This window comes from Ovis aries, chromosome 7, assembly GCF_016772045.2.
Source record: "Ovis aries strain OAR_USU_Benz2616 breed Rambouillet chromosome 7, ARS-UI_Ramb_v3.0, whole genome shotgun sequence".
In the NCBI taxonomy this organism is placed as follows: domain Eukaryota; kingdom Metazoa; phylum Chordata; class Mammalia; order Artiodactyla; family Bovidae; genus Ovis; species Ovis aries.
Window position 1 is genome coordinate 10975048 of NC_056060.1, and position 22647 is coordinate 10997694.

Here is a 22647-nt window from a genome sequence, read left to right on the forward strand (position 1 = left end):
TTTGAACCAGTCTGTTGTTCCATGTACAGTTCTAACTGTTGCTTCCTGAACTGCATACAGATTTCTCAGGAGACAGGTAAGGTGGTCTGGTATTCCCATCTCTCTCAGAATTTTCCACAGTTTGTTGTGATCCACACAGTCAAAGGCTTTGGCATAGTCAATAAAGCAGAAATAGATGCTTTTCTGGAACTCTCTTGCTTTTTCCATGATCCAGCAGATGTTGGCAATTTGATCTCTGGTTCCTCTGCCTTTTCTAAATCCAGCTAAAACATCTGGAAGGTCACAGTTCATGTACTGTTGAAGCCTGACTTGGAGAATTTTGAGCATTACTTTGCTAGCATGTGAGATGAGTACAATTGTGCGGTAGTTTGAGCATTCTTTGGCATTGCCTTTCTTTGGGGTTGGAATGAAAAATCTTTTCCAGTCCTGTGGTCACTGCTGAGTTTTCCAAATTTGCTGGCATGTTGAGTATAGCACTTTCACAGCACCATCTTTTATGATTTGAAATAGCTCTCCTGGAATTCCATCACCTCCACTAGCTTTGTTTGTAGCAATGCTTCCTAAAGCCCACTTGACTTCGCATTCCAGGATGTCTGGCTCTAGGTGAGCGATCACACTGTCATGATTATCTGGGTTGTGAAGATCTTTTTTGTACAGTTCTTCTGTGTACTCTTGCCACCTCTTCTTAATACCTTCTGCTTCTGTCAGGTCCATACCATTTCTGTCCTTTATTGAGCCCATCTTTGCATGAAATGTTCCCTTGGTGTCTCTAATTTTCTTGAAGTGATCTCTAGTTTTCCCCATTCTATTATTTTCCTCTATTTCTTTGCATTGATCTACTGAGGAAGGCTTTCTTATCTCTCCTTGCTATTCTTTGGAACTCTGCATTCAGGTGGGTATATCTTTCCTTTTCTCCTTTGCCTTTTACTTCTCTTCTTTTCACAGCTATTTGTAAGACCTCCTCAGACAACCGTTTTGCCTTTTTGCGTTTCTTTTTCTTTGGGTGGTCTTGATCCCTGTCTCCTGTACAATGTCACGAACCTCCGTCCATAGTTCATCAGGCACTCTATCTATCAGATCTAATCCCTCGAATCTATTTCTCGCTTCCACTGTATAATTGTAAGGGATTTGATTTAGGTCATACCTGAATGGTCTAGTGGTTTTCCCTACTTTCTTCAATTTCAGTCTGAATTTGGCAGTAAGGAGTTCATGATCCGAGCCACAGTCAGCTCCCGGTCTTGTTTTTGCTGACTGTATAGAGCTTCTCCATCTTTGCCTGCAAAAAATATGATCAATCTGATTTCAGTGTTGACCATCTGGTGATTTCCATGTGTAGAGTCTTCTCTTGTGTTGTTGGAAGAGGGTGTTTGCTATAATCAGTGTGTTCTCTTGGCAAAACTCTTATTAACCTTTGTCCTGCTTCATTCTGTACTCCAAAGCCAAATTTGCCTGTTATTCCAGGTATTTCTTGACTTACTACTTTTGCATTCCAGTCCCTATAATGTAAAGGACATCTTTTTGAGGTATTAGTTCTAGAAGGTCTTGTAGGTCTTCATAGAACTGTTCAATTTCAGCTTCTTCAGCATTACTGGTCAGGGCATAGACTTGGATTACTGTGATAGTCTTTCTCCCCATAATATATCATGAACATCTTTCCATATGTAAGTATTCCACTGCATTACCCTTTTTGATAGTATTACTCTTTTTGGGTGGACCAAAATTTCCTGGGTAGCTCAGCTGGTAAAGAATCCACCTGCAGTGCAGGAGACCCCAGTTCAATTCCTGGGTTGGGGAGATCGCCTGGAAAAGGGATAGGCTACCCACTCCAGTATTCTTGGGCTTCCCTGGTGGCTCAGATGGTAAAGAATCCGCCTGCAATTAAGAAACCGCAGGAGACCTAGGTTCTATCCCTGGGTTGGGAAGATCCCCTGGAGGAGGGCATGACAACCCACTCCAGTATTTTAGCCTGGAGAGTCCTCATGGACAGAGGAGTCTGTCTGGCTACAGTCCATAGGGTCACAAAGAGTTGGATGAGACTAAGCGCAGCATAAAATATATTTAGCTGGGGCTCTAGCGTAGGACACTTGATTATGTCCAGTGTTCTGAAATTGTAAATAATTTATTGAACATTTGCAGTGCCACAGGATGGTTTGGGATGGCTGAACCCCTGTAGTCTCTGTCAAACCCTACCATCTCTGGTAAAGAGAGGTGAAATGCTATGCCAGCAAAGATCCAGGTTTCCCACCTCTTCCAATTAGATTTTCACACAATGCCTTCCTATATAGAAGCTTTAGAATTAATACTGGTGGTGAATCTCCTTGTACCTAAATACATTACTGTGTTATCCATAATTTTCTTAAGATAAATTTCTTTAGTAGAGTCACTAAATCAAAGAGCATGTGTGTCTTGGGGTCTTTGATACTGTTTTTTAAACTGGCTTCAAAGTGTTTATTTTAGTGTAAATCTTTACCCACCGGTATATGAGTACCCAGTTCCCTGAATTCTCACCAGCAGTTGGGTATTGTTGTATTTATTGTTTTTTCAATTTGATGAGGGAAATAATACCTTAATGTGTTTTTTTAATGTTTATTTATTTAAGAGTCTGACACAACTGAGCGACTTCACTTTCACTTTCATGCATGTCTATCCCCTAACCTGGGCCTTGTTCACCTGTCTTGCTTCCTGGCTAGAACGAAAGCAGTGAATACATTTAGCCCAAGCTGCTGTCACTCAGAGAAGGCAATGGCACCCCACTCCGGTACTCTTGCCTGGAGAATCCCATGGATGGAGGAGCCTGGTAGGCCACAGTCCATGGGGTCGCTAAGAGTTGGACATGACTGAGCGACTTCACTTTCACTTTTCACTTTCATGCATTGGAGAAGGAAATGGCACCCCACTCCAGTGTTCTTGCCTGGAGAATCCCAGGGACGGGGGAGCCTGGTGGGCTGCCGTCTATGGGGTTGCACAGAGTTGGACACGACTGATGTGACTTAGCAGCAGCGGCAGCGTTGCATCTTCACTGCTGTGCAAGGGCTTTCTCTGGTTGCAGTGAGCAGGGGCTCACTTCCTTGCTCTGTGCAGGCTTCTCATTGCGGTGGCTTCTCTTTTGAGGAGCACAGGCTCTTGGCACATAGGCTTCAGTAGTTGCGGTGTGTGGGCTCATGAGTTGTGCCTTGCGAGCTCTAGAGCACTGGCTCGGTAGTTGTGGCACACACACACACACATACACACACACTTAGTTGCCTTGCAGCATGTGGGATCTTCTCAGAGCAGGGATCAGACCAATGTCCCCTGCATTGGCGGGTATATTCTTAACTGGATCACCAGGGAAGCCCTACCTTGATGTTTAAGTTAGCAATTCCTTCATCATTAGTTAAGCACGTGAACATATTATTTGTGTACTTATTTGCCCTTGTAATACTTTTTCTGTAAATTGTTTTTTCATGTTATGTACCCATTTTTTTTCTGTTAGGATGGTTATTTCATTGATTTGTAAGAACTCTATAAATTACGAATACTGTGACCATCTTTAGTAACCAGCTTATTACATCCAGAAAATAGCTCTGGAGCCTGAAGTTCTTGCAGGCTGTGGAATTGTTCAAACAATTTTGCATAAACCAAAAGAAACACTAGGTAACAGTCTAGTGAGAGTTACCCAAATTTGGCCTTTGCAAACTTTGAAATTAACTGGACACGCTTTTTTATAGCTTTCATAAAGTTTAAAAGTGCAGCTGGCTTGTATCAAAAGCGACTTGCACAATATAAATTTAGATTCTAGATTTTGTAGACCAACTCTGTCAGGCTATACAGTCAAGAAATAGAAAGCTCGTTGTACTGTTTTGTTTCCATTTTGTTTCCACATTGTCACACTCACAACTTCTTAGCAGAGAAATATTGGAGAACTGAAAATGCACGAGGGCGCACTTAGGTCCCACAAAGGCAGCAAATTGTTTTGTTGACACGGCATCTGCCACCACATCCATGCTTTCTATGGCCTTCCCGTGTCATTTATTACTGACCAGGAAGAGACAGTTGGATTTGATCCAGGAGGCGCATGAGGGATCCCAAGGCAGAAATTCACTACTAGGGGACGTAGGAAAAGCAATGACTTGGATGCTGTTACCTGTATGCATGCCTGCATGCTAAGGTTGCTTCAGTCATGTCCAATTCTCTGTGACCCCATGGACTAAAGCCTGCCAGCCTCCTTTGTCCATGGGATTCTCCAGGCAAGAATACTGGAGTGGGCTGTCATGCCCTCCTCCAGGGGATCTTCCTCATCCAAGGATCAAACCCACATCATTTCTTATGTCTCCTGCATTGGCAGGTGGGTTCTTTACCACTAGCCCCACCAGGGAAGCCCATGTTCTCTCCCGATCCCCCACACGCTAAACATTTAGTGCTTTTCCTGGTGGGCATTTTCAGAGTCACTTCTTCAGGCAAAATGGGTTTGCAAATTTTGTCTTCTCTTGGGGTCTATAACTTGGTGATGAATATTGTGCTATATTTCTTCTAGTTCAAATATCCAGTCACCGTAGAGTGATAAGAGACAACTGGCAAGTTTGACAATGTGGAAAAATGATTATAATATCAGGTTACTTCATAGCTTACTGTGAAAATTGTCCCCCCTCAAAAACAAAACAACAAAAACCACATTTGTCCGTAAGTTAAACCTTTCACTGATTGTCCTTGTCTTCCCATTCTCCCCAGTCTTTGACCTTCTCCCATCTGCCAGCCAGAGGCTGAACCCAAGTGTTCTGCAGCCAATCCTGACAGACCCCACTTTGAACGAGCTCTACGTGATCTCCACCTTCAAGCTGCAGTCGAAAAGCTCGGCCACCATCTTCGGCCTTTACTCTTCAGCTGACCACAGCAAATATTTTGAATTTACTGTCATGGGACGTTTAAATAAAGGTAAGCAAGTTTGTAGAAATCATTTTCTTAAAAATCCTCTCTGCCTCTTCCAGGATTTGGTGGACGGGGGGCGGGGGAGAGGGTTGTCTTCTTTCCTTCAGGTGGTTCCATCCACCATTCATTTCAGCTTTCAATTCCAAATTCTTCTACTTGTACATTTACCTGTATAGGGAGGGTGAGTTGATATCGGGAGAAAGAAGGAAGACTTGCTTGTGGCCAAAATGCACTTTGACATTGCCCCATCCTCATGTTATTCTGGATCCAGTTCCTGAAGGGACAGGACCCAGCACAATTAAGCCACTGTATTAGTTCGATCTGTTGTAACACATACCATAAACTCCATAAAGTTTGTGACTTTAATTTCCCATAGTACCAGAGACTGGTAAGTCCAAGGTCAAGCTGCCAGCAGATTGGGTGCCTGCTGAGAGCCTGAGTGCTGACTTATAAGTGGCCACCTTCTCACTGTGGGCTCATATGGCCTTTCCTCGGTGTGTACTGGTGGAGAGAGAAAGAGAAAACTCTGTCTTCCTTTTCTTATAAGGACACTGATGCCATCAGGAGGGCCCTGCCTTCATGACCTCACCTAAACCGAATTCCCACCCAGAGGTCCACTTCCCATACCATCACTCTGAGGACCGGGGCTTCAGCACATGAATTTGAGGGGAACACAAGCACTCAGCCTGTAATAGCCACCCACCCCATTCTTTGTGCTCCCGTAGAGGCATGTGGCTGGAGGAGCCTGGTGGGCTGCATCCATGGGGTCGCTAAAAGTTGGACACGACTGAGCGACTTCACTTTCACTTTTCACTTTCATGCATTGGAGAAGGAAATGGCAACCCACCCCAGTGTTCTTGCCTGGAGAATCCCAGGGACAGGGGAGCCTGGTGGGCTGCCGTCTGTGGGGTCGCACAGAGTCAGATACGACTGAAGCGACTTAGCAGCAGCAGCAGCAGAGGCATGTTGTAGACTTAACTCCTAGCTCTGCACGCAGCGCCTGGACTTGATGGAGACAATATCTCACAGGTGGAACTAAATGAACAGCTCTCTTTTCTACCTGTTTTGTGCCAGTTTACACAGATCTGTCATTTGGTTGTTCCCCCTGCTGTCAAATGTTTCACTGTCAAAGTGAGTTACTACGGTATGCTAAGAAATGACTCCCAAAGAAAAAGGTCACTGTTTTTTCATCTCCTCCTCTTCCACCCGTGCCCTGGGGACAGCACCTGTTCCTGCTTATTGAGGAATGTGACAGATACGTGTCTGTGCTGCCTGATGTTTTTAATAAAAAAAGGAGGAGGATTGATCCTTCCTGCAGAGATTTTTTTATTTATTTCAATTTGCTTTACAGAGGAGATCCTTCGAGCACTTCAGACTCTCTCAGACTCTAATTGTGATTGAACACTTACAGCTGCAGGTGTTAGGAACTGAAAGAAACCCCTAATTCTTAGCGTTCATAGGACAATAGAGTTAAAAGCAAAAAGGAGTGGGGTTTTAGTGGCTTCCTTTATGTCAGTTTCCAATATCCTCCTTCCCTCCTCCCACTCCCACCCCACTGTCCAGTCTGCTTTCTCTGTTCCTCATGGCCTCTCAGGGGCTGAGGTGCGGTTTCAGGTCATGGAAGGAGCTGGGGACCTGGTTCATGATTTAGCCGGTGGTTCATTCCTGCTCCCTCTGCCCCACCTGAAGCCATGCTGGGAGGTCATTTCCCCCATCTCTCTACCGTGGTTCTGAAAACCCCATTTTGCCTCAGATCTGCTGAAGGAACAGCTCGTCTTCTGTACTCAGTTTATGATATATAAAAACCACCCTGCTCTTTAGAGGAGGAGCTTCTCTTTTAAGAAGCTACCTAAGCTATTTTAAAGGCTCTGGAAGGTTTTTCTTTTAGCTCACTCAGCTTGGCGGCTAAAAGGCCCTCAGTAGAGTGAAGAGCTCTGCCTCTAGGTTTTCACTCTCGCTGAATCTCACTCTACTTCTAAATCTGCCATAGTGGAAAAACAGGAAGAAACTCCCCCCTCCGCCTGCACTGATTTCTTTCTATTTGCTCTGTAGAGGCTGGGGGAATGCTTGGGCAGGTAGATGTTTTTCCTTTGAAGAGTCATCAGTGAGTCAACCAGAGGAGCCTGGAAGGCTGTAGTCCATGGGGTCGCTAAACACGACTGAGTGACTTCCCTTTCACTTTTCACTTTGATGCATTGGAGAAGGAAATGGCAACCCACTCCAGTGTTCTTGCCTGGAGAATCCCAGGGACGGTAGAAGCTGGTGGGCTGCCATCTATGGGGTCACACAGAGTTGGACACGACTGAAGCGACTTAGCAGCAGCAGCAGCAGTGAGTCAACTGTTAACACCAGCTGATTTCTATGTTAAAGGAGAAAAAAGAGGAAATGATTGTGAATACCTCTCCGCCTGCCAGCCTACTAGAAAAGATAAATAGCTCTTAGGAAAAAAATTTGTTTTTAAAGGAGTCCTATGACAATTCTCAGAAAATGAAGAGGAATTTATATCAGAATTAGAGTTGTGAGAGTTGAAGAATTTGACATTCAAGTTTCCCTGGAGCAGTAGGAAAAAATGCAGAGATTTGCCATCACTGAAAGGTCTCGGAAGGAGCAGCAGCGTGTTCTGACTGGAACAAGAAAGATAAGTCAGTGGGTCCATCAGGTCCAAGAAAAAGATGTGATGTGTGGTTGTAACTCTCTGTGGAGGTGTTCAGAGGTGGTGTTGGGTTGCATCCTGGACACCTGTACGTCTTGTTGTCCAACCTCAAGAGTAAACAAAGAGCCCACACATCGTTGGTTTACTGGAAAGGGGCTCTTACAAGTCTGCAGCAAAAGGTCCTGGAGAGATATCCCACTGTATCTGGCAGACAGCAGGCAGGACATGGCAGCAATCTTGGCCATTCAGGGGGATAGGGAGGCTACCATTTGTAGGGGGAACTGACATCAGATTGACTGTCAGTTACCAGGGAAACCAGCAGCTGGGACACATCTCTCACAGCCCCCTCAGATTAATGACCTCAGATTAATTAAACGCAGATGTGTGTTACTGAGTCCAAGTTCACTCTGCTCACCACATGACAGGCCGGTGAATCGTGAGACAGGTGTCGAGGCAAGGAACATGACTTTATTCAGAAAGCTGGCAGACCGAGAGGATGGCAGAGGAGTGTCTCCAAAAAATCATCTTTTCAGAGTCTGGTTGCCAGTTTGTTTTATGGAACAGAGTGGGAGAGGAGGTGAGGAAGTAAAGTATAAAGGCCACTTATTTTGCAGAATAGGAGAGCATGTGTTAACTTCTTTTCTGCAGCCATGCACAGATGGGCAGAGTCAGATTGTCTCCCTATGAGCTGAACACAGCCACTTTAACTTTCGGGCAGAGGGACCGTGTTCCCTGAGGCAGGCCGTTATCTATGATTATAATAACAAAAGCAACAGAAAGCAAAGGTTAAAGTCAAAGAAACAGATCCAACAGGAGTCAGAATTGACTCTTCCCTGTTACAGTAATAAATTAGCAAACCAGCAGGTGGAGTTGTCCCGGCCTAAGGATTAGAACAGTCACTAGCTGGGGCAAGGGGTAAGTACAGTCATGTGAGTAGGGAGTGGGTGAAGCAGGGACCAGGCGAGCAAGAGATCGCAAAGGGCAGGAGGACATCTTTGGTGGCCTGACCCTTCGGGTGGCCGTGCACCCCTGCTGTGATCTGTGGAGGGTGGGGAAGAATCACTGTCCTGGAAGGTGAACCCCAGTCATCATTCAGCTGACTCGGCTCAGCTGATCTTCATGGAGAGTAGTGAAACAGAAGAAGTCAAGATATATCTCTTGTGACTAAAAACATTGGAATAGGAAATAAGACACAAAGTTATGGTTTGGGAGAGGGCGACTGCACGGTATCAAAGAGCAAGGTTTGGTCATCTGGGCCCTAGATGAGCTCCTATGCGAAACTCAGGCGTTTCCTATGAGAGCTGCAAAGAAGGGAGTTTGCCACTGGGCTCTCTGTTTCTCCGTGACTCTGTTTCTTAGGCTGCAAAAATCACTGCAGATGGTGACTGCAGCCATGAAATTAAAAGATGCTTGCTGCTTGGAAGAAAAAGCATGACAAACTTAGACAGCAGATGAAGAAGCAGAGACATCACATTGCTGACAAAGGTCCATCTAGTGAAAGCTATGATTTCTCCAGTAGTCATGTATGGATGTGAGAGCTGGACCATAAAGAAAGCTGAGCACCAAAAAACTGATGTTTTTGAACTGTGGTGTTGAAGAAGACTCTTGAGAGTCCCTTGGACGGCAAGGAGATCAAACCAGTCTAATTTCTAAAGGAAATTTCATTGGAAGGACTGATGCTGAAGCTGAAACTCCAATACTTTGGTCACCTGATGCAAAGAACTGAGTCATTGGATAAGACCCCGATGCTGGGAAAGATTGAAGGCAGGAGGAGAAGGGGACCACAGAGGGTGAGATGGTTGGATGGCATCACTGATTCAATGGACATGAGTTTGAATAAGCTTCGGGAGTTGGTGATAGACAGGGAAGCCTGGCGTGCTGCAGTCCAAGGGGTCACAAAGAGTTGGACCCAACTAAGCAACTGAACTGCACTGAACTGCCTCATTACTGTTCACAAGGCATGACTTGGATCTAGTTATATCTGACCCCGGAGACCTAGAGTGACTTCCCATCCCAAACTGAGTAAGATACACACATCCCTGCTGGGCATTCAGGGCTTTCCGCTGCCTGACTCCCAACCAGCCTTTCCAGTTTATCTGTCCTTCCAGCCATCCATGCAGCCCATGCTTCCATGGGATGGATTTAACTACGGTTCCCTGGACCCATGTGTGCTGTCTCTCCTTTTCTGTCCTTTGGCTCTTGCCCTCTGCTGCCCCCATTGCCTGCCCTGCACCATCTCCAGATGCTGAAATTTTCCACATGCAAGACACATCTCAAATTCCTCCTGACACCTTTCCTTATAACTTCGCACCTCCACGACTCTTAACTTGCATTGGATTTGAATGACTTATATGCCTTTTCTCCAGCTGGTTATCAGCCCCCTTAAGGCAGGGACTGAACGTCCCTTAACTCCCATTTGTCTGCTGCAGCACATAGTACAGTGCCCTGTACATGGAAGTGTCTCATGAAGAGACTGAGTGGAATAAATGGAGCCTGAGAAGAGTAGCTTTGCTAGAAAACCATTCCCGGTTGTGGAATTTCTAGATGTATCCAATGTCTGGCTCAGAATCACTTTTGAGTGAATGAGTGTTGAAGACCGTTTGGATGAAGATTTAAAAGAAATGCAGGTAGTGTTTCTGATAGAAATGATCTATCAGATTATTAGTAACACAGGTGATACAATCTTGATAGAAATGAGCATTCTGTAGAAACCACTCGGGGTAGGTAGAGAATATGATTGATTTTCTTGAATCTGGCATGGAGACAAGTTTGCAGGTAGTATCTTGAGTTTGAGTCACAGTTAAAAGTCTTAACAACTGTGTCACCATGAAAACATCTCTGAATCGCTCTTAACCTCAATTTACTATCTTTAAAGTGAGAGTGATAATAGCTACCTTTCAGGGTGATTGGAGAAACTGACTTATATAAAGTATAATAACTTTTTTAGGCTGTGAAGCTCAATAAAAATTTCAGATTCCTATATTAGATAGATAGACAGACAGAGACATCTCTCTACTATTTAAGAAACTGTCTTCCAAAAACTGATGAGTTGGTGAACTCTTGGCTTTCCTTAGCGAAAGCCTCACCTCTCAGGAAAAGCATGAAGACTGCTTCTTCAGCCTAAATTTGACAGCTACAGAAAAACAGTTGGTGCTGTGGAAAGGAAGGGAACTCCAAGAACTAGTGGTGATGACTGGACAGAGCCAGCCAAGCTCCTCAGCCTGCGATAGGAGAAGTCAGATAGTTCAGAGTGGTTGTTCTGAAGCTTGCAGGCTAATGAGAGATACAATTTGAAAGAGATGAAAGAGTTTAAAAAGTTAGAATTCTGGAATTCCTTGTCAGTCCAGTGGTTAGGAGTCTGAGCATTCCCTACCAAGGGCCCAGGTTTAGTCCCTGGCCAGGGAACTAAGATCTTGGAAACCACATTGTACAGCCAAAAAAATAGTTAGAATTCTAAACCAAATACTGAAGGGGAAAAATGAGACACTTATAATACTATTTATTTATGGAGCCATCACAGCAAAGCAAGGCTGTACTGAAGGCCCAGTGCTCATTTTCCCTGTTAACTTTCACTACATTCTTACTAGGCACCATTGAATGAGCTTAGTTTTAAAGTGGCCATATGCAGAAAGTGCAAAGAATTTTCATGAACTTTCAGACAAACTCCCAGAGGGTTGTGTTATTAGTTATACCTTTGGGGATTTCCTGGAAAAGAAAGCTAGGGTTATTTGAAGGCAGATAGATTTACTAAAACTAAGTCCTAAACTTTTAAATCAATTTTATGAAGTCACTTACTATACCTTTCTGAATAATGTGAAAAAGAGAATGAGCTAGATAAATAGTACTATTGGGGGTTGGTAAGTTGCCTCGTAGCAAAGTATGTAGTGTTTTCTGACAAGGCTTTGTCTTCGGCATTGAACTTTTCAATAAATCGTTGACTTGGGTGAAAACACAGACAATATTCTATAATGTTTGCAGCTGGCACAAAACTGGAAAAGACTGTTGAACATATAGGATGCCACCATCAAGATTTCCAAGGTCTTACCAAGCTGACGCAACAAGCCATAGTCAGAGGAAATTTAACAATAAGAAATGTAAATCCTTTCTCTGGTAGTGAAAAGGAAATTGCAGATACACAGGCTGAGGGAGACCCCAAAACTAAGATCATGGTATCTAGTCCCATACTTCGTGGCAAATAGATGGGGAAACAATGGAAACAGTGAGAGACTTATATTTTCTTGGGCTCCAAAATCACTGCAGGTGGTGACTACAGCCATGAAATTAAAAAATGCTTGCTCCTTGGAAGAAAGACTATGACAAACCTAGACAACATATTAAGAAGCAGAGACATCACATTGCTGCAAAGGTCCATCTAGTCAAAGCTATGATTTCTCCAGTAGTCATGTATGGATGGAGAGTTGGACAGGAAATCAGTCCTGAATAGTCATTGGAAGGACTGATGCTGAAGCTGAAACCCCAATACTTTGGCTACCTGATGCAAAGAGCCAACTCATTGGAAAAAACCCTGATGCTAGGAGATTGAAGGCAGGAGGAGAAGACAGAGACAGAGGATGAGATGGTTGGATGGCATCACCAATGGCACATGAGTTTGAACAAACTCCGGGAGATAGTGAAGGACACAGAAGCCTGGCATGCTGCAGTCCATGGGGTCGCAAAGAGTCAGACATGACTGAGAGACTCAACAACAACACCCTAAGCATTCTAATCAACAGTGTTAAGAACCACCCAGTATTGAGCTCAGTGCCTGGCACTTACTAGTTGCTCAAAAATGTTTGCTGAATGAATGAACAGATAGGGTGATGCAACTTTTTAAAAAGTTTCTTAAATTTTCAGTTCAGTCACTCAGTCATATCCAACTCTTTGCAACCCCATGGACTATAGCACACCAGTCCTCCCTGTCTGTCACCAACTTCTGGAGCTTGCTCAAACTCATGTCCATCACGTTGGTGATGCCATCCAACCATCTCATCCTCTGTCATCCCCTTCTCCTCCTGCCTTCAATCTTTCCCAGCATCAGGATCTTTTCCAATTGGTCAGTTCCTTGCATCCGGAGAAGGCAGTGGCACCCTACTCCAGTACTCTTGCCTGGAGAATCCCATGGACGGAGGAGCCTGGTAGGCTGCAGTCCATGGGGTCACTAAGAGTCGGACACGACTGAGCGACTTCACTTTCACTCTTTACTTTCATGCATTGGAGAAGGAAATGGCAACCCACTCCAGTGTGCTTGCCTGGAGAATCCCAGGGACGGGGGAGCCTGATGGGCTGCCATCTATGGGGTCGCACAGAGTCAGACACGACTGAAGCAACTTAGCAGCAGCGGCAGTAGTTCTTTGCATCAGGTGGCCAAATTATCGTAGTTTCAGCTTCAGCATCAGTCCTTCCAATGAATATTCAGGACTGATTTCCTTTAGGATGGACTGGTTTGATCTCCCTGCCTTCCAAGGGACTCTTAAGAGTCTTCTCCAACACCACAATTTAAAAATATCAATTCTTCAGCAGTCAGCTTTCTTTATACTCCAACTCTCACATCCATACATGACTACTGGAAAAACCATAGCTTTGACTAGACGGACCTTCGTTGGCAAAGTAATGTCTCTCCTTTTTAATATGCCGTCTAGGTTTGTCATAGCTTTTCTTCCGAGGAGCAGGCGTCTTTTAATTTCATGGCTGCATTCACCATCTACAGTGATTTTGGAGCCCAAGCAAACAAAGTCTCTCACTGTTTCCATTGTTTCCCCATCCATTTGCCATGAAGTGATAGGACCAGGTAACATCTTAGTTTTCTGAATGTTGAGCATTAAGCCAGCTTTTTCACTCTCCTCTTTCACTTTCATCAAGAGGCTCTTTAGTTCTTCTTCACTTTCTGCTGTATGGGTGGTGTCATCTGCATATCTGAGGTTATTGATATTTCTCCCGGCAATCTTGATTACAGCTTGTGCTTCATCCAGCCTGGCATTTGGCATGATATACTCTGCATACAAGTTAAATAAGCAGGGTGACAATATACAACCTTGATGTACTTCTTTCCCAATTTGGAATAAGTCTGTTGTTCCATGTACAGTTTTAACTGTTGCTTCTTGACCTGCGTACAGATTTCTCAGGAGGCAGATAAGGTGGTCTGGTATTCCCATCTCTCTCAGAATTTTCCACAGTTTGTTGTGATCCACACAGTCAAAGGCTTTGGCATAGTAAATAAAGCAGAAATTGATGTTTTTCTGGAACTCTCTTGCTTTTTCAATGATCCGATGGATGTTGGCAATTTGTTTGTTTGTTTGTTTGTTTTTGAGAATAATATATATATATATATATATTTGTTTATTTATTTGGCAATTTGTTTCACATATGATATTATACGTGTTTCAATGCCATTCTCCCAAATCATTCCACCCTCACCCTCTCCCACAGAGTCCAAAAGACTGTTCTATACATCTGTGTCTCTATTGCTCTCACATACAGGGTTATCGTTACCATCTTTCTAAATTCCATATATATGCATTAGTATGGTGTTTTTCTTTCTGACTTACTTTCTGGCTTACTTCACTCTGTATAATAGAGTGGTTCTTCTGCCTTTTCTAAATCCAGCTTGAACATCTGGAAGTTCACGGTTCATATACGGTTGAAGCCTGGCTTGGAGAATTTTGAGCATTACTTTGCTAGTGTGTGAGATGAGTACAATTGTGCAGTAGTTTGAACTTTCTTTGGCATTGCCTTTCTTTGGGATTGGAATGAAAATTGACCTTTTCCAGTCCTGTGGCCACTGCTGAGTTTTCCAAATTTGCTGGCATGTTGAATGCAGCACTTTCACAGCATCATCTTTTAGAATTTGAAATAGCTCAACTGGAATTGCATCATCTCCACCAGCTTTGTTCGTAGTGATGCTTCCTAAAGCCCACTTGACTTCATATTCCAGGATGTCTGGCTCTAGGTGAGTGATCACACCATCGTGGTTATCTGGGTCATGAAGATATTTTTTGTATAGATCTTCTGTGTATTCTTGCCACCTCTTTTTAATATCTTCTGCTTCTATTTGGTCCATACAATTTCTGTCCTTTATTGTGGCTATCTTTACATGAAGTGTTCCCTTGGTAAAACTAATTTTCTTGAAGAGATCTCTGGTTGTTCCCATTCTATTGTTTTCCTCTATTAACTGTACATTAATATGTACATGTGACCAGATTGGTGGAACCTGGATTCTTAATTATCCAGCCACATCTAGCATACTCTGTCTGGTTGTGAGCACATTTCATAGGGACATTGTCAAGTCAGAGATTACTTTGAAGAGAGTCACTAAACTGGCACCTTTCTAAGCTCTGGTTTTGTTTTGTTTTGTTTTTTTAATACCACATCACAAGTCAAAAAGTTGAAGGAACTGGAGAAATCAAGGAGCCAAACAGAAGACATGAGAGAGATGAAAGTTGCCTTAAAAATATTTGAAGAATATCGCTTCGATTGAGGATATGATTAAATCTGTCTATAGTCCTGAAGAGTAAAATTAGGACACACTGGTGGAAGGCAGAGGAAACAGATATTGGCTCTGAATTAGGAAAATCTTGGGGAGTACTCCAAAAGTGAAATGGGTTTTTCTGCAAAGTAATGAGTTCTTTGTTACTGGAAATGTGCTGGTAGAGGCTACATTTTTTATTGAAGGGATTTGTGGAGTGAGATATTAAGCTGGATGACTTATAATGCTAATATTCTGTGGCTCTGCTAAGGCTAGAGAGAGTTCCATGGGCATCAAAATTGCTTTGTAATTTTCTCCTCTAAGGTGACCTTGGGATTCTGTGTACACTCACAACTGTCTCCTCTAAGGTGACCTTGGGAGTCTGTGCACACTTACAACTTTCTCCCCTACCAGGTAGTTGTGTAGTGATGCCTCATAACTTATCCAAGCATAGAGCCCTCTGCAGAAGTTCATTATACTTGCTGTGCTTCCTTTCGCTGGATGGTTTCTTTGCTCTGTGTGTATTCTGTAAACTTTACATTGGTTGAAACTGCTATGAAAAAAATTTCCAAACACACATACTGCATTTATCACACCTGGGAGTCACCCACAGTACTTTCAGGAAAAGCAATTTGATGGTTTTCCTTTTATATGTATTTCCAAAGCACTAAAGTTACAAAGATCCAGTGTATAGGGCATAAAACAAATGAGTCAAGGCAAACAAGAACATCCATCACAAGAGACATTAATGGCAAGAAGGCTCTTTTAATATACAATTATTTAAGAAGAAGAGGAAAGGTTGACAGCAGCGGCTTTCATCATATCTTTAAAAGTGCCAAAGAGCAAAGCCATTTGCCGAGCAAAGCCATTTGCCAAGCAAAGCAGAAGGCCCCAGACTACCTTGCCGAGTTTGCTGCCTGGGCAGGCCACGTCACTCTGAACTCCTTAGCCCAAGCAGACAAAATATTATCATTTCCAGTTCTTTAAAGCTGGCATCCTGCTTCATAGCCTTGACATTCAACACATCATAATATTTTTGACTACCCTGTCCACCCGCTTTTCAAAAAGCACCTTTTGAAAATTCCTTCTCAAGTTGATAGCAATATTTCAAATCTTCATTGCTTGCGCTTGCTGCTTCATCTCCTACCAGTCACTGCAATGGCATTTAATCAGGCTAGGTTACGTGGTTCCTCTATCAGGCTAGTACCCAGACATGGAAATGTAGCCATAAAATCAGGCTCCAGATTCTCAAGTACATGCAGACGCTAAGTTTAGAAGGGAAGGATTTATATAAGTAAAGCAATAGAAACTGCTCTTTTTTTGAAGACTGTGGGTTTTAAAAAGTCAGAGTAAACACAAGAATATTTTATCTATTTTTCATTCAACAAACAGTTGTATTTGGTGTTCTCAGATGCTGTGGTGTACGGGAAAATTAGTAAGAAATAGACTCCTTGTCCCAAGATCTTATGCTCTAGCAGAGAAGATAAGAAATAAACAAATATACCTACATGTGTATAGCAGCTTATAGTTTTGCATTTTCTTATTTGACCACCACTGAACAGAAAGTGAAATAGGAAGGACAACTTTTATTAACTCCTTTTAATAGTTTAAAAACTGGACTCTTCAGGCCCAGGGTAACACAGGCATTAAAGTATCTGAGTTTTGGCTGGAAAAGTACACTTAGCAAAGCACTGAGAAAGTGCTAAGGGAATATGTTGCTGCTCGCTAAGTCGCTTCAGTCGTGTCCGACTCTGTGCGACCCCATAGACGGCAGCCCACCAGGCTCCCCCGTCCCTGGGATTCTCCAGGCAAGAACACTGGAGTGGGTTGCCATTTCCTTCTCCAATGCATGAAAGTGAAAAGTGAAAGTGAAGTCGCTCAGTTGTATCTGACTCTTCATGATCCCATGGACTGCAGCCCACCAGGCTCCTCTGTCCGTGGGATTTTCCAGGCAAGAGTACTGGAGTGGGGTGCCATTGCCTTCTCCAAAGGGAATATGAATGAGGCAGATAACTTCCAGTCATGAGGAAGATGGAATACTAGAGGGAGTCAGGTGCATTTGAGCTGGATCTTGGCTTTCGATTTGTAGCAGTGATGGAGCAGGAAGGAGAGGGATGGAGAAGAGAACACTCAGCACAGAAAGAAAAGGATGAGAGGCTGGAGAAAGCTAGAGAGGTGTGAAAACCAGTTGTTAAAACAGGTTGTCTAGCTTGGCAGTGATCAGCAGAATGGAAGGTGGCTAGAAGGTTAGGTCAGTCCTGGGAAAAGTTACACATTAATTGGGAACCACTAGGGAGCTAGTGAAGGATTCCATTGGCTCGCTTGTGTGTTGCCCTGAGAAGGCAATCGTTTGATCAGAACAGTCGTGTAGGCATCTCAAGCTGTCCGTCCAGAAAACCTGCACAGGAAAAGACCCTGAGCAGGAAGATGAGTCAGGAATCTGGCAGAGAAACCCAGAGATGGAACAGCGTAGAGACAGAAATGTGTTTGAAGACCTGCAGCCTTTCGTTCTAATCAGATGGGTTCTTGGTGCTCATCCTGAGAGAGAAGCAGGTTGAAATCACCAGGCTAACTTATTTCCGTGAGGAACAAGCAGAACGGAATGTGCCTTAGCTGAAGAAGCAGAGCTGTCCCCAGTGACGGCTGTTTTCCTGAGTGCAGTGCTCCCTGGGGTGCTGAGGGGCAGGGGTGGGATGGAGCCTAAAGAAGACTGCTCCTTCCAGCTCCCGGGCCTGACTTTTCATTCCTTCTGGAGGTGAAGTGATGTCCTGCAGCGTGACTAGTATTCTCCCCTCTGTTCTGCTCCCCTGTGTGTGTATGTGTGGCGAGGAGGAAGATTGAGTGAGCTGAGCACTGGTAAAGGGGACAGACAGAGAAGATGGGAACTGGGTCTGTTCTCTCCCTTCTGATGGTGCTGCTTCTGAAGAAGCTCAGGGAGTGTCCCAGGCCGCGGGCTCCTGGCTTGTTGAGTCTGCCTCTAGGCTCAGTATGACTGGTGGGGAAATGTGTTTTCTGAGCAGGTGCCTGCCGACCCTCTGGGTAATGTTACTGCTCTGAAGCTAAAATAAGTATAGAAACACTGAAGTAAGGAACTTGCAATAAAAAAGAAAAATGAAAGCCATAAGCAAAATGAGAATTATTGGATCAAGTGTGAACAGTAGTAAATGTCAAAGCCTTTGATAATTTTTCTGCTAACAGACCTTGCAAAGATGGAAGTTTCCATAATTCTTTTCCTTCTTTTTCCTCCCCTGTTGCTCTTGTCGCAAGACCTGGGAGCAGGAGGAACCTATTTCAGTGTTGCAGTGCAATGCAAAGCAAGGCAGAAGTGTGGAACGCCCTTAAATGACAGCGTGATCACAATAGCAGGTTCGGCTGTCTGCAGTAGATGTTAAATTGCCACTCGCTAAACTTTTCAATTTATATGTGAAAAGCTTTCAATGCAGTCATCTAATTATTCACTGAAACTTCATATTCACAACATTTAATGAGCACCTGTTAGGTGGAAATTACTCCATTAGGTAGTATTTATAAAACTTAACTTAACGATTCAGTTATGAAAATAAATCATGACCCACATGGCCTGGAAGGCCTGCTAAAAGCAGGCAAGAGGTCCACTAAAATATGTCTCCTTTGAATTCCACCAGAAATCTCAGCTGGGGGAGAAAAACCACGAGTATTTGTTCTAAGCTACTCTATGTATCCTCTTAAACTGTTAATATGAGGAACAGAGGTTGTGGCCGAAAGGAAAATAAGGAGATCCTGAGTGTATGTGTGTCTGTGACTGGGTTGAGGTCTGGTGGTCTGAGTAGTGTTTTCATTGGCCTGTAAAAATGCTGGGGATTTACAAAACTATTTCAAAAGTAAAGGAATGGAGGTTTTAAAATATTGAATTAGTGCATATGTTTGGGCTCAATTTCCCCCCTCTTTTGTGTATTTTATGCCTCAAATTTCAAGCCATGCTGTTACTATTATAAATTCTCAACAATATTTTTAAAAAGGGGGTAAAAAGACTGTTGTAGCCCGTATTAAAAATACCTCAAAAATGTCTGCTGCTGCTGCTGCTAAGTCGCATCAGTTGTGTCCGACTCTGTGCGACCCTGTAGATGGAAGCCCACCAGGCTCCTCTGTCCCTGGGATTCTCCAGGCAAAAATACTGGAGTGGGTTGCCATTTCTTTCTCCAATGCATGAAAGGAAAAGGGAAAGTGAAGTCACTCAGCTGTGTCTGACTCTTCGTGACCCCATGGACTGCAGCCTACCAGGCTCCTCTGTCCATGGGATTCTCCAGGCAAGAGTACTGGAGTGGGTTGCCATTTCCTTCTCCAATGCATGCATGCTAAGTTGCTTCAGTCGTGTCCAACTCTGTGTGACCCCATAGACGGCAGCCCACCAGGCTCCTCTGTCCCTGGGATTCTCCATGCAAGAATGTCTACCCACGTCTATTTTCTTTCTCCTCATTCCACATTTAAGTCTTACCAATACTTTGCTTCAGGAAGCATAGTGTTGTCCTATAGTCATAGAAAGGCCTTCTAGGCAGTCTGTCCTGCCAGGTCTCACCAGTCCTTCTCTCTCAGTAAGCAAGTGGTGGTGGTCCCGTGGGCACAAGGGAAGATCTCCTGACTCCTCCTGGTTTCTCTCTATACCACGGACCCAGATGCCAACTGCCCCCGCCTCCAGCGATGGTCAAATGGAAAAGCAAATCTAGTCAGATTCTAGAAGGGTGGGGAAATCGACCTAGAACGTCGAATGGATTTGGAGGAAGTCTTCAAAAACACCCTTAAATTTCATAGTGGTGATTATTTTCTCTGGCAATACTGCAGCATAAACAGGTTTTCCTGTCTGGGCAGCACCGAGTTGGCATTTACACTTCACAGAAGAGGCACCTGAAGAGAGATGGTCCTAGGTGCTTGCTGTGAATCATACACATTGATTGTAGCACACTCTGGGTTTACATGTGGAATTCTTTTTTTTAACTTTTTTGAATTATATAAGTAATGCATAAGTTTCTTGCATAGAAAGATCAGACAATGAAAATGAAGAAAAAAACACATATCACCAAGCACCAGAAATGACCATACAAATATTTTCTTCTAATTTTCTGTCTGTGTGTATACTGTATGTACATACATACGTAGTTTTTTTTTTTTTTTTTGAGCAAACCTATACTGACCCATAACTTTTTTTCACTCCACATAATACTGAGAATATCTTTTTATGTAAGGCAGTGGCTCTCCCATGGAGTCTTTCTTTTGCATCCATGGATACCTTTGGTTTTCTAACTGAGCATTGTTAAAATTTGAAAATAGGTTTTACTGAGGGATAATACAACAGATTACACCTGATTCAACATCTGCTTACAAAACCCCATCCAAGCCTAGCATTCTTGAGCCATGGAATAAACCACACCCGGCTTTAAATTCTAGTCCCGTCACTGACTATATCCTTGAGCAAGTTACTCCGCTTATCTGAGCTTCACTTTCCTCACCTCTAGTCAATTCCAGTTTCATAGGGTTGCCATGAATAGAATATAAGCGTTTAAAACAACCAGGGGCAGCACCCAGCCCCATAGTAGTGCTCGGGAAACATTGGTGAATGAATGAATTCATGCCCTGAGGAGCTTACTTGGATGTGAGTTGACTTTCAATGTGTCCTGCTTGTTCAGTGTACTCATCATGAACTGAAATTATATTCTCTGTTTTCACACTTACTACTTACCGTCTCTTTTCATGAGCACAAAACATCCCAGCAACAGTGGGTGGCCAGTTCACACAAAACGTTGAACATTTATGGTCCTGACTCGCTTGCATCTTTCCGATGACCTGGCCTTGTCACTGTCACCTGGAGGCTGTTCGGCACAGAGTCAGCCCTCTCGTCATTCACTGGTCCATGCTTGGTTCCAGCCGTCCTCCGTTACCTGAAGAACGACGGGAGGATTCACCTGGTGGTTTTCAACAACCTGCAGCTGGCTGACGGCAGGAGGCACAGGCTGCTGCTGAGACTGACCAACCTCCACCGGGGGGCTGGCTCCGTGGAGCTGTTCCTGGACTGCACCCGCGTGGACTCCATCCACAACCTCCCCAGAGCCTTTTCCGGCCTCGCCCAGAGTCCCGAGGCTGTGGAACTGAGGACTTTCCAGAGGAAGGCACACGTAAGAACCCACAGACCATTTTCCAAAGTGGAAAGATGGTTTCTGAGAATGCAGACGAGTGGGCTGAGGTCAAGAATGGGTCTAATTCTGACTGCATATTAGAATCACTTACTGCACTTAAAAACCAACTGCTAGATGACCCACACTCCAGACAAATCAGAGTCTGTGGAGGTGGTGCCTCAGCATCAGTTGTTTTAAAGATACTGATTCTAATGTGAAGTCAAAATTGAGAGCTACTCCTTTAGATAAGTGGAGACTTTGGGCATATAATTATAAAGTAGAAAAGGAAGAGCAAAAACTTTTAAACTATCTTAGGGCAGTAAGATGATCTATTTTTAATCTTTCATAAAATTATAATATTTTAATAGAAGTAAAAAAGAATGATTGGAACTTGCCAAGCACCAGGAACAACATTCTTCCATAGGTCTTACTAGAGCATCTCTAACAAAAAGAACCTTATTGCCAACTTACTTCCATGAGGCCTTACATATCACTTCACTTCTGTCTTCTGTTTTATGCCACGTTGATGGTATTTTTTACAGTATGTCATTGCACCTACTGTAGAAATTGCCACCTATATTTCTTCTATAATTTTGTTAAAAAACAAAATATAATTTTGTTATTTATAGGAAATACTCCATTTCCTATAAATAATTAGTATTCTTTGCCTTTTCTAATTATTACTATAACTGGTCATAGTTCCTGAGTTTCATCTGATATGGAAGTCCATACTAAAATCAATAACCATGTTCACCCACTGTGGCCCATATTGTTGTTGTCTTATTTATCACAATCACAATTTTCCATTTCTGTTTCATTACTTCATTATATGTGCTTTAACTAATTTATATATGCTTGTATAGTGTTGGCCAAAAGGTTGATTTGCGTTTTTCTGCACAATGTTATGGGAAAAATCTGAACGAGCTTTTTGGCCAACCCAGTACCAAGGTGTTCTGAGCCCTTTGTACAAAGAAGCAGGTTATAAACAGCAATTTCGGTTATAACTAGGAATGCTGAGAAACTTTAGATACTGATATAAAAACTGTGAATCAGATACTAGAATTTGTGCTTAAAATATGGAGAGCATTTTCAAGCAGAAATTTCAAGACTAAAATCTAGGTTTGGAGAGAGAAAAGATATATATATATATATAGATATATATATATATATATAGTATAGATTTATAGAAAGAGAAAAAAATTAATGGAAAGATATGCTAAATTTTATTTCTGAATCCCCAAAGTAGCCCAGATAGAATGACAGTCAGAAATTATGTCTCTATTTCAGCAATTACTATCCACCACCAAATAAGTCAATTTCTAAAAGCCAAGGTTATCAGAAATAGATGGAATTTTTTGGATTTTTTTTCCCCAAAAGTTCTACTTCCTTAGATTGTCAGCAAGGACCGCAATGCTCTGTCTTCATAGTCATCTTCTCATTTACTCAGTCAGTCAGTCAATATGCACATTCTAGGCATTAGG

At 43.2% G+C, this 22647-nt stretch overlaps 1 protein-coding gene across 1 annotated transcript in view; it reads left to right on the forward strand.

Moving 5' to 3' along the window:
* THBS4 (thrombospondin 4) overlaps positions 1-22647 on the forward strand; it is a 53660-nt gene that overhangs the window by 4891 nt on the left and 26122 nt on the right. Inside the window, exons 2-3 of the mRNA XM_027971492.2 lie at positions 4708-4911; positions 20919-21166. Of these exons, the coding sequence (XP_027827293.1) occupies positions 4708-4911; positions 20919-21166 (452 nt within the window). The remainder of the gene's footprint in view (positions 1-4707; positions 4912-20918; positions 21167-22647) is intronic.